This window comes from Scomber japonicus, chromosome 1 (assembly GCF_027409825.1).
Source record: "Scomber japonicus isolate fScoJap1 chromosome 1, fScoJap1.pri, whole genome shotgun sequence".
Lineage (NCBI taxonomy): Eukaryota > Metazoa > Chordata > Actinopteri > Scombriformes > Scombridae > Scomber > Scomber japonicus.
Window position 1 is genome coordinate 31,279,722 of NC_070578.1, and position 12,910 is coordinate 31,292,631.

The 12,910-nt window shown below is 40.7% G+C and overlaps 1 protein-coding gene across 4 annotated transcripts in view; it reads left to right on the forward strand.

Moving 5' to 3' along the window:
* The first annotated feature begins 974 nt into the window (after positions 1–974).
* neo1a (neogenin 1a) overlaps positions 975–12,910 on the forward strand; it is a 159,533-nt gene continuing 147,597 nt past the window's right edge. For all 4 annotated transcript variants that reach the window (XM_053317173.1, XM_053317181.1, XM_053317190.1 and 1 more), the window contains exon 1: positions 975–1,574. In XM_053317173.1, coding sequence (XP_053173148.1) covers positions 1,484–1,574 — 91 coding nt within the window. In that variant the 5' untranslated portion in view covers positions 975–1,483. The remainder of the gene's footprint in view (positions 1,575–12,910) is intronic.

Below are 12,910 nucleotides of genomic sequence, written 5' to 3' on the forward strand. Positions count from 1 at the left end.
CCACAGACTAGCATTATTCATATCTTTATGTATGATGTAAGCCACAAGACTTCTTGGTTTAAGTGTGAAACAGAAGTGAGCTAACTTAATAGACTAGTTAATTGAATTTAGTGGCATCTAGCAGTGAGGTTGCAACCAATGGATAGTTTGTCCATTTTAGGCTCCTGTAGAAACATGGTTGCCTCAGTCTAAGCGACCCACTCCCTCTCTATATTTAAGGTAACGAAAAAGCCAACAATTCTTATTTTCAGGTGATTATACACTGATTAAAAATACTCTTATGAAAATGAAACAGAATTGTAGATAAAATCAGATTAGCTTTCGTGTTGCAGGTCATTTAAGTTTTGCTTTTGATTTAGCTCCAGGTGATAATCACTGAACTCTGCGAAGTATTGAGCATTTTTAATGATTGATGAATAAAATAAAATAAATAGCTTTGCACACTTTGGCACCTTTAATAAACAATGACTTGGTCAACTATATGTGGTGTCATACATTCTTTTGTCTTTTTAAGCTTCTACAAATCAATACTTCCCTCCTAATGCCTGAAAAACTAAAACTAAATAAAAACTAAAGTGAAACTGCTTAATCACTTGTTAAACTAACTAAAACTAACCCTGCACTGGACAGTCCCACTGTTTGGTTATTCACAATCCTTTCACGTTACAGAGTTTGGTTGACGTATATAGTTTAATAGAGCTTGTAAAATGCAGTGCGTCTTATCTAAATATACCATGTGAGTTTCCGGCTTGTTAACTTGTTATTAAATCAGTGTAAGGTGTCAAATTTGCACATAATTTTAGAACACCACCAGTAAGTAACCTGAGTTGTGCTGTGTTTGGATTTGAGTCCCACACCATATCTTCGTGTTTGCCTGAGCGCACACAGACATGCAGCCAGGATCCAAACTTCCGTGAGACTCCACACCCTGTTTTCCTGGGAGCCGGTAGAGATCCAGCCCTTCAACACGCTGCTCTCTCTTACGTCCCGTCCGTGAGCAGTGAGCTGGCCGCGGCGGAGATTTCTCCTTCTGGTCGGATCGTATCTTTTCACCAACTGAGCTCTCTCTTTTTTTTGTGTTTTTACGCGCTTGACATATATCGGAGTGGAAAAGTCGGCGCGTCGGTGCGCAATCGCCAGCAAATCTTTTTGTCCTTGCGCTGCGCCTCCGTGGCAATGGATTGATTTCAGTGTTTTTTCTCCGACCTCTGCCTCGACCAAGTTGAGAAAACAGTCCGTCTAACCTGCGGCTCTCTCTCTCTCTCTCTTTCCAGCTACATGTTTCATCCGGCCACTTTTAAAAGTACCTGGTTCCGGATGTTTCTGCAGATTTTGGGACTTTGAACTTTTTTTTTTCCTCCCCTTGTGCATTTGCAGGAGGTGGCCGGGGGATTTTAAGGATTTTTTCCCCCAATAATAATAATACAAAAAGAAAGCTTCTCCTGGGTTCCTGAAGCCTGCAAAGATTTATTTGTGAAAAGTGATGGCCGAGCGGGGAGCTCTGTCGCTCCTCTCTCTCCTCTGTCTCACCTTTCTCTACACCGAGACCACCGCGGCAAAGCATGTCGACAAAGGTAAATGCCTGAAATACACTCTACTCCTCTGCTGTGTGTGTTCGCTCCTATTTTCCCCTCCGTCTCGATAGAAGAAACTTACCTAGACGTTGTATCACGAGTTAGAAAAAAAAAGAGAAACACACGGAATGTGCAAGCTGTTGGCTCTGAAAATCAGACATGGAGCCAGAGTTCAGGTCACAGCCACTCTTTCACCATTTTAACAAGTTTTTTAAAAAAAGCAAGCGACTTTTTTTCCATAGTAGGAACACACTGTATCTAGTCCCAGACCAGCTCTGCTTCAGGGCAGTAAAGCAACACGCTGCTCTACGGTGTCCTTTGACTGTTGATAGGTTTCTCTGTTTGCCTTTCAAAGGATTCACAGACATGCTGGACTGCCTATTTGTCTCACGTATATATCTCATTATAGCTTATTTGGTTGGATTTTTTTCCTTTTTATTATAAAAAAGCTTTCCAACGAGCACAGGTGTCTGTTTGAATTGAAATCAACCCTGTTTGACTCGCTCTGTGGTCATGGAAATGCAAAGGATGGCAGGAACTTAAATGTGGAGAAAATACACTATGCAAAGAGTCATTAGCGCTTACTGTCAGGTAATAAGCTGGCATCATCAGTCCAGCAGACATCTCATTACCTGGGCGTCAATACATGTTTAGCTGATGGATAAACAGGAACCAATTCATTTGCTTCTGTTAATTGTTTGGAAGAGAGAGTACTGCACTGCAGTGTGCACTTCACTATCTGTCCTTTTTTTTTCTTTTTTTTTTCAACTGGTGGTGGTCAGTAGTGAAACATTACACTGTGATCGGAGTCTCTATGTTTCAGTATAACCCACCACAATCTGTTGTAAGCACTCTTAGACAGGAGTGTCTGAGATAAATTGGAGAGCCATGAGAGAGAGAAAAAAAATGTATTTCTGGCAGTGATTGGAGTGCAGAGCTCCAGCCCTTATCACACACCTCATCGTGGCACAGTCATATCTTTATCATTTAAGCTATGAAACACAGCAGCATGTGGTCTGGAAAATAGTGAATATAACGGAGTCTTGTGCAACATGGGCCAGTTTTTACATCATTCCCCTGATATGCTAAATAGTTGTGTGTGTGTGTGTGTGTGTGTGTGTGTGTGTGTTTGTGAGTGTGTGTCAGAAAAAGGCAGTCCATGTGCCTTTGAAAGCTTGTTGTTTATCAAGCTGGTTAAAAAAGAAATGAATGTGCAAAGAAGACAGGCCTTAGAGTGACGGGCCTCTGCTAGCTGTTGGGCTCTCTTGCGTGTGGAGCCTTGATGAAAGACCCTCTCCTGCATGAAAAGCGCTCTGCAGTGGTGGAAGGGTAGATAGAGAGGGAGAGAGAGAGAGAGAGAGAGGAAAAAAAAACCCTCCTTGGCTTTGCTGGAGATCAGTACAAAAGAAGGAGATGGGGGTAGGGTGAAACAGGCTGACTGTCTGGAAAGTAATAAAACCAGGAGATTAAGGGGACCAGGGAGTTCCTTTGGGAGCTTTGATTGATTCCAGAGAATTGGACTGGGACCCACACGCAGAGAGAGTCTCAAATTACTAATTGTGGGGTCCCCCCTCACTGAAAATATCTGTTTATTCAAAACACATTTTGCTTGAGGTCCTGGCTACGTCCAGAACTGATCTTTCTCAAAGTTTGCAGAGTTGTGGCCCTAACTTAGTTTCAGTCTCATTTGGTTTGGGGACAGATGTAATGGATAGTCTCACTTTTTTAGTCGTACTTCTAATAACCTGTAAAAGTTCAGCCAAACTGCTGTTATCCACACAGCTTCCTCCTTTGCACTTCCCTTAAAGTTGCTATAATTAAAAAGAAATCCTTTAAAAGTTTGGCTTTTATAAACAAGTCGTTGTCAGAGGAGTGTAAAATCCATTTAGGCCCTATCTTATCTCTGTAATCCTGCTGGGAGGGAATTGTGTGCTGATTGTCTCCCAGCGGACAATGCAAATAACTCGGTGAAATGTGTAAACATTTGGCAACTCTCAGTGCTCTCACAGACCACTCTCCAGGGTTTTATCCTCACAGACCACCTCAGATGCAACACTGCCCAGACTTCATAAACAACTGTCGTTTTCTTTGGCGCATTTAAGGTCTTCTCCGTGGACTTTTCTGCTAAGAACATAATTTACCACCTTGTGTTGTTGTGTTTGGAAAGCCTTGGTGGTCTTACAGCCCGGTTTTCGAGGGCAGAGCACTAGAAAGGCTTAAAGTTGGGTTTTATTCCACCTGAAATTCAAGAATTAGAGTGAATCCATTGCCCTCATTTCAGCGTTTAATCATAATGCAAAGAGTAGTAAAATGTTTCTTTTCTCGTTGTTTCCAAAAATTACCACTTAATCTTCAGCTCCAAATAACTGAACATTTTCCACATGTGTCCACATCATCGTATGACTGGTTTGAGAAGATCATAAAGAGTCACCTGCTATCTCTCCCACACAGAGTATGCTGTTTACTGATCATTTATTTATGGTCTCCAATCGTTCATAAAGTCCTAATGACCTCCATCCACAAGAGAAGGATAATTGCGCACTTTGCCAAGTGTTTGATTCATCTGCTTCACTAATGAAACCGCCCCCATTAGGAAATGCTACTGATCTGCTACGGCCAGCGATGTGGAGGCTCAGTTTGTTGCTCCTCGTGGTGCTGGATGAGGTCAGCGGTTTGAGATCACTCCCAAAAATATCAGCGTGTTTATGCTTTGTTCCTCTATGCTATTTCGGCTTTTAAATCTGCTTGTTTGGGGTGTTTAGGGGTTAAAATGACAGCAATTATTGAAATAATTAGCACTAACTGTTGCAGCAGTTTATCACACGTAATTGGCAGGTGGAAAGCCGGATCAATATCCCCTGAATAGATGGCATCACATCTGTCGTTTGCATCTCTTTTGGAGGTTGGGGGGGGGGTCTGTACAGTGTAATCGGCCGCCTTCAGCTTTAAGCTGTTTATTGTGGCGAGCCAAAAGGACAACTGGCCTTTATTGTATTTCACAAGGTTCTCTGGTTGGTTCATTTGCTCATATTGATGTTGTTAAATCTGTGTGTATATTTCAGGCTGCACTGCAGGGTTTATTTAGATGTTCAGTTAACCTCTTAAAATGACTATATAAAAACTATGCTGTGTACACTACTCTTGTGTTTAAGTGGCTACTCAGGCGACATAGCTTTGGGAAGCTTATATTCGATTCATACAAACTGTATCAAGATACAATCACAACAGCAGGTACAATCAACGCCTCAGCCAGACCACCAACCAACAAACAAACAAACAAACAAACAATTACAAAATTGGGGCATATGAAGCCTCATATTACCCCACTGCTCGATAAAACTCAGGCAATAATGATCTTGTTACATTGGCAAAGGTCCAATTTCTCCAGTCCAGTAAAATATTTTGTCCAAAACACATTAGTACATCAACAAATACCCTCAGACTCCTATTACATCATTTACAATGAGCTGGCAGACATGTCTAATCATAACTCGAGTTAGCATGTTAATATCAGCCACATGTCGCTATCAAAATGGCTCCGGCGTTTTCGATGGACACCTCACTTGACCCGAAAAGGGGCTTTCATGTCTGACAGTAGCCAAGAAGGAAGTGCCTTCATCTCTTTTGTTGGGACAGACTGTGGAGACGCCCGGCGCTTTGAATAGCCAGTGAAATTCTGCAATTGACCATGTGCAGTTTTAATGGTTTCCGTAAAGCCACAACAAGGAAATCATGTGAATTAAAAATAGTTTGCTGTGTTATTTGCTTTTTATATAAACTGCTTTTCCACCATGGTGTGCTTGTTTTCACTCCTTTTTAAAGTCTTCAAATAGCCTTTTTTTTTTGGAGGACACCAAGACATACCCTTTAACAAAACGTGTAAAGAGTAATTTGCTGTGCTATTATCATCAAATTTGAACTTTTGGCTCCCATTGTGTTTTCCAGCTGGTAAATCCCAACTGTAGGTCATCTGAAGGCATCTCCTTTGCAAAAAAAATAATGAAATGGAAATAAAAACTCCAATGCCAGTAGCACTTACAATGATTCTGTTAATGCTGGAGGAAAAAAAAAATTAAGTGTTTCCTTTCAAAAGAGACCACAACCATCCGTGTACTCCACATGGTTCAAGAACAGCTTTCAATTTACTTTGGGGTATGCCTGGGATACACGTTTTAGGCTAATTTTCCAGGAAGGTAGCGAGGCCTCCATCATTTGCACAATGGAAATAATGCATGCCTTTAACACACATGATTTGATCCCATTTCTCACCGTATCAAACTTTCACGCATCAGCTGTTAGTCTGGAGGTTTAATGTGTGTACGCCGAATTGAAGCTACACAAATTCTCTCTCCTCACTCTATAAATTTTAATGCAGTATTTTTCCTTATGTTTATTGATTGTTATTCAGCATGCTGTTTTAAAATGCTTCCCCTAACTTGCATTGTTAGCCCCCGTGGTGCATTGGAGGCTTGCTGGTTGCCCTTGGTGGTAAAAGGGGGGCTGTTATGAGTGGAGAGGAGCCAAGCTTACGTCATGGTCTAAAAAACCCAGAGCGGATCATGGACAAGTCTGTGGCTTCTGCTGCCCCCCTGCTAAGATGAAATTGCCTCTATCAGAGCTGCTTCTAGTAGTGGTGGTGCAGAGGAACACTGACTGAAGTCTGCATTTCCCGTCTCTCCTCTGCAGCTTGTATAACAGCCACTGCTTTTCCTCTGAGTCTAGTACACATTCACTGGCCTTGAAAGGTTTACTTTGGGTTGAATGAAATGTTCCCCCACATTCAGTTATATCCAGGAAATCCTCCTCCTCCTCCTTCTCCTCCTCCTCTTCCATGCTCTTCTTTCTTCTTCCTCCTCCTCCTCCTTGTTCTTCTTTCTTCTTCCTGTTTCTCTCTCCTCCTTCTTCGTCCTCCTCCTTCTCCTCCCACAGCGGATCATGCTTTTCCATCTCTTCCTGTCCTCTGTTATCCACCTGCATGTCTTCCCTCACCATATCCATATCTTTGGCCGTCCTCTCTTCCTCTTGCCTGGCAGCTCCATCTTCAGTATCCTTCTCCCAATATAACCAGCATCTCTCATCCACACACATGTCCAAACCATCTCAACATATACATAAATATCAAGTATAATATATGAAATAGTGAAAACAGTGGAATTGATTCTGGGTATTCACACTATTTTTGTGATATTGTCTAGATTGTGACACACTGTGACACACATTCACATTGGAAAAATATTATTATTGGAATATTGAGTTCTACTATATCAACCACCCCTGCAACTATGTTTCCTCTGAGGCTTTCTGCTCTTCAGGCTTGGCTTCACTGGTGGGATCTAGTTCATGAGTCTACAATGGGGCAACACCTCAATTTTACATATTTTATCTAAGTGTGGTTAAAATCAACTTCTGACTTGTGGAGCTGCAGATGTTGAGATTTCTTCTTCTTCTTGATCAACAGATGTCAGTAGTTTCTCAATCAGGCTCACACATTGTACATTAACTTTGACGTAATGAATCAACGTAACACTTAACACTTGTTGGGTCAAATCAAAAACTGCTGAGTCAATCCTAAGCAGCGCTGCACACAGGCTCTGGGTTGATGGTAGCTTAGAGATGGATATTGACCAGCTGGGCTATTTCAATGTTAAAACGCTCCATTTTAACAGTAGCAGTTCCCATTTCACAAAATCCATTAATTTCATCATAGCACTGTGGGGTTACTGGTGAATAAAGGCTTCTTTTATCACTCAACCTCCTTTAATCAATTTCCTTGGGGAAACCCTTGGTCCCTGGACATGATGGGGGGGGAAACCCTTTCATTCAGTGCGGTTCCAAATGGGTAAAGGCGTTGTCCTAAACCATCAATTTTCTATGTGTTGTGATAGCCAGCCTTATTCTGTGTTATGATTGGTCGGCTCACAAAAAAAGTGTCTGACCTTATGTGCGCTCCTTCTCTGAGCTTCAGAGGTGTTCCTGCTGTGCCTAAAAAGATCAGTCAGACGCAGCACCTTTTCCAGTCCAGCTGCTGTCTGTCTTCTTTGTGTCTGCTGGCTCTTTCATGTCCAAACAAAAAAGATGAAAAAAAAAAACTTGCTGGCAGTTTGGAGGAAAGAAAAAGAAGTTGAATATTGTCAAAGAAGCCATGAAGCTGTCCGTGCTGCTACCCTGTGTGATGACTTCTTTGAGACTTTATTGTAACCTGAGGGACATTACAACAACAAGTTTATCTTATACTGGATATACAGTTGGAAGTTAGCCTAGCTGATTTCTATTTTCTTTCATTTTTTCTTTCTTTTCCTTTATAAAAATAGAGCAAAATGCAAAATTATTTAATTCACTGTGGTGCTGTTGCGCTCTCCAGGCTTTCCTGTTCTGCTGTGATTGAATGATGCTCAGGCTTAATGACCTCTGGGAGAGCAGAGTCTTTTCAGTTTCCTTGGAGCTGACGCACATAGCAGCAGAGCGAGCAAAGCATACAAAGAAGGGACTGAAATTACGACTACATGTCAATAAGAGTCTAGTTTGTTATCTGGGGTTATTATGCTGCTGTGCTCTCCAGCTACAGGGTGTCTGCTGTGCTCTGAAGAAGTGAAGTAGTCACGCTCTGCTCCTCAAGCCTCACTGCAGTCTTCCTTATGTCTATGTTGTGTTGAGGTATAGTCTGTTATCAACTCAGCATGAACTATAATGAATTAGTTTTAACCCCTCTTTGATGCATGTTTGTTCATCCTCATTTTGGATTAGTTGCAGAATTCCCACCAGTGTCTTTTTTAAAAGGTGTAAAACAATAACTACAAAAGACACCAACATAGAAATCTTATCTGATAAGGTGAGAAGCTGCTCTGATAAAATCTCCTCAGTTTCTGATCCTGTTACCTTTTGATCAAATGTTGCTGCCCACATTGCTATTGACAGACTATTGCATTTGGCTCATCATGATGCAGGTCAAATCCAAAATGAGTGTTTCATTTCCTGAGGTATAATACTATCACCTCAGTTGTTGACATAGCTTTGATGTGAGCTCAGAAAGTGACTAAGAATTCTTGACAAGTCAAGGCTGCATGAATCACTACTAGCAGTCCTGCAGCCTGACACGTCCTATAATATTTATGTTCTGCTCTGCACTCACAGTGGTGGATATTCTTGAGATGGCAGGCATTGTCCAGTCTTTAATAGATTGCATACCAAAAAACTGCAGGAATCAAGCTTCTTTCTTTCACTGCACGTCTTCCAGCTGCTGTGTGACGGTAGCAAATGTCAGAGTGTGTATTGAGGTTAGATCTGAGTGTACTACATGCCAGTATCTTTCCTTGGCCCGGCATTCAAACGAAGCTTTATAGAAGCTCAGCAGGACAGTGAGAACTTTTTTCCTCAAAATTTTCCTCAAACCTTTTGCTATTTTGGTTCTGCCGAACTCCTGTGATGGTGTCTCCTGTCGGTAGTGGCAGCTGCATAGGATTATGACACATGCAAGCTGTGCTTGTCAGATGAGCCCAGACTAATGAGTGCAAGGCTCTGTTATACACTGAACACTTTTTTTATACCCCTGGAGGTAAATTACAGATATTTCCTATTTAAATAAGATCTCACAAATCCCCTTTTTAAATGTGAAGTGAACTCTTGTTTTCTAATTCCTCTGAATTTTAAAAAGCTGTGTGTAGTATAAGCTCATAGTTGACTGGTTTTATTTGTGTTTTTCCATTATTATTGACAAATCCTAATGAAAAGTCCAAATCCAACATGACATGTTGAATCCATGACATGTTGGATTTGTCAAATTCTCGATTTGAAACTGCTGAAAATGGATATGCAGCATTTTCTGTGGATGGTGTGAAAAATGATGAACTGTTACAGTACTGACAAGGAGAATTTTTCCTGAGTCATCGTCTCATAATGGCATCTCATATCAGTTACAATAACCTGATGATGATTAACATCAATCATCTTGAGAAAATGATGTTTAACATTTGCTTTTGAGAAAGAACCAACAGAGCTGGAAATCATCAGACAATTGAAGTATAATAACTTTTAATAGGAAGCAGAGGGTATAGATAGTAAGCTACACAATGAAGAGATGAAAGTGTTTGTTTACTATGAATTTTCCATTTCCTTTTATATTTGGCTATCCCTCTCTTAATCTGTTCTTACGATTAAGAGTTTTAAATGTAATTATGGTAATTTATGTTCCTTTGGAGTCATAAATTAAAGGAGACTAATATTCTTCTGGAAAGACTGATGATTAATAACCTTCATTTGATTGCACTGTACCTGCTGGAGTTCCAACATCCTGCAGCTCTCAGACATGAATTTATTCTCTGCTGTCTTTTTGGAGGACGTCCAGGCTGTGATGAATTAACCTGAAAGTCTTCTCGATGGTGTAGTTCACAGTGTAGTGCCGTTGTTAAGTAGCTCATGCTTCAAAGATAATGCAGGCAAACAAGAATCGATGCAGCTTTTCCAATATAATGATTTTTTTGTTCGTCATAATTGTCCGGTTTGGATAGTGCAATTTGAAGTGTTTTTTTATGGATCCTGCGGCCTTCTGTTCTCTCCCCACTATGAATGCATACTGAGGCTGACCTATTTCAGTCACCAAATGTAACTTTTATTATTGTCTCTGACCTCAAACATCCTCATCTTCACCAGTCATATTACTGGTGTTTTGTTTAACAATGTACGTGGATGTGGGAGAGTTCTTGCATACACACTCATAAAGTATCAATCACCCCAAGTACACATAGAGCCTCTGAGTCTTCATTCAGTAAAAGGAACTTTTCATGTGCAGTACGGGTGTGGGGGCAGTCAGTCACAGAGAGAGGATTGTGAACGCTGCTCAATTGAGCCGACTGCCATCATCTTGTGCCTGGCCTGTGGCTCTTGGCAGCTTTAGACATGGTGGGGTGTGTGTGTATGTTTGTGTGGGTATTTGTATAGGCGTATGCCACCCATCTGGGGTTGAACAGCCGTTTTATCAACAAGGTTCAGAGAGTTTCCCGACTTGAACTCACTTTCCAGCGGGGGGAAAGAAGTGTTTACCTTGTTTTGCTAAGAGGATTAGGAGAAATTAGACCATTTTGATTTAGCCTTGAGTATGTTCGGTGCAGCAAGTAGCAACCATGGTGTCATTGATTCAGCATTATGTACTCAGCACATATTTTGAGAAACAAAAAAGGGAGAATCATGCGTTAAATACCACATTGCTTACATTATTATTACATTTTTATTGTAAAGGCTTTATTTAGTATAACAAAATTACAGATTTGCACACAGCTGTGAATTGCAGAGTGGTTTCTAGTTGTGTGGTTTGGACCTGTGAAAGAACTTTGATCCTAAAAATGTGCCTAACAAGTTTTTTTTATAAGATTCACATAAATTAAAGCCTGTTTTTTTTTTTTCCCCATTGGAAAATATTGACATGCGCTCTGGAAAGCTATACTGAGATATTTTCCACATTGTGAGTTAAGGGTTAAATCTTTGACTTTCTTAGGAGGCTCACAAACCTCAATTCAATACCACTGCAACTTCCAACCACGATTTCCAATCATGGTGTCTGTTCAATAGTTAATGAGCTACTGCACATTTGGTGAGTTGTGCCAGAACAATTCTGTTTGAAGTTTCTGTATTTTTCTCTATAATTCTATTGGTCTGTTTTACAAGTTAGGATCTGGTTTGTCTGGTTTCTGTAGTGGAAATCCATATAAACCACTTTTAAACAACACTTTTAAGCATAGTTGGCTTAGTGTGTTTAGGCTTCAGCAAGAATAGAAGTGTCCTTTTTTTTTTTTTTTTTTTTTTTTTTGGTACTTGACACAGTACTTTTCCATGGCAGTGTCTCTGCATGTAAAGCACTGCAGCGTTCTGGGTTGTTGAGTCTCAGACATTACGTTTAAACAATTTAGGGTTTAAGAGTTAAGACCGGCGGAGACTCTGGGCTCGTCATGTATATATATCAACTTGTGTCACAGTTCTTCTCCTGGAACCCCTTCAGTCAACCTCTAAGGTTTTTATTTTGATTTCACCTGCTGCTATGGTGACCCCTAAAAAAAGAAAAAAAATCTTCTTCTTCTTCTGGTATAAACCAATATTTCTGCCGCTGAATTCAAGCTGAAACGATTCTTTGAAAAGTGCAGCATTTGATAGAGGCTTCTTTGTGCTGTTGGGAGCTCCCCTTTGGCATGGGGCTCCACTGACTTCTCACCATGTTATTGGAGCCAGTTCCTTCTCAACTCTGAGCTCATCTAAAGCTAACGGAGGTCAGGAAAGGCAGCTGAAATGGTGAAATTACTGCTGTAAGCCTTTTTAATACACTGCCATGATGTAATGGAATTGGCCGTCTCTTTTGATTCTGCTTTCTTGGCCCTTCACAGTCGAATAAATGCATCCCTCAGCAGCACTTAGTTGAAAGATGATGGTTTTGCTCCTTTATAGAAATGTTACACAGCTCTAACACAAAAAAACCTCAGCCTGGCCATATAAAATGCTAATTGCTCCCTGAAATTTGATTTACAGTACAGCTGTTGTGAATAAATGTTACTTTTGGTGAAAATGTGAAACCTTAAGTGAAGTATTGGGGCTTATTTTTGTATTACAGTACAAGAAAACAGAAGCTTCTGGGCGCGTCTGGCTGTGATTTATGTTCACCAAGAGCTGCATCCAAGCTCTTAAAGTTTTCTTAAGTCAAATTGTCTTCCCGGTTTGTCTGATTTAAAAAAAAAAAAAAAAAAAAAAAAAAAAAAATCTTTAAACAAGTGGATTGCATTTCCTGAGTGCACATGCGCCTGAGAGATGGTGATTATAGTAATACAATGAGACCCACTCCCTCTCCTCACTTACGAGTGGCATTTTCCTAATGTGGAATTTAGTCCTTGACCTTTTGGGAAGATGATAACCTCCATTTGTATCTGTGTTATGGAGTCAGATAAAAGACAGTTCTTGGCACTGATATGAAAATGAAGACTGTAAGAAGCACTTGCAGAGTACAAAGGGGGAAAACTGCTTAATTTGCACATGACTCAGAGCATTTGTGCTTTTATGTGCAGTTGTTGACGTTCTTATGGTGAAGACAAGGTTGAAAATAATTTCCCTCACTTTCTTTGGCCCACTGCCAATATTAATCTATCTCCGCATACAGTACAGCTGGGCTTCAGTCTCTCTCAATGAAGCCATACAAAAGCTGAGAGCAGCTTGAGCTGTATCTAAATACAGACACGACCTTCCTCTGACTGATACAGAGGAGGAAGAGGAGGGTATGCAGGTGGAGGCAGATCACTAAGCCTATAGAGGTTAAGATTTTTGTCTAGTTTGAAGTTTATGCAATGGGCAGTGATGGAAAGCAG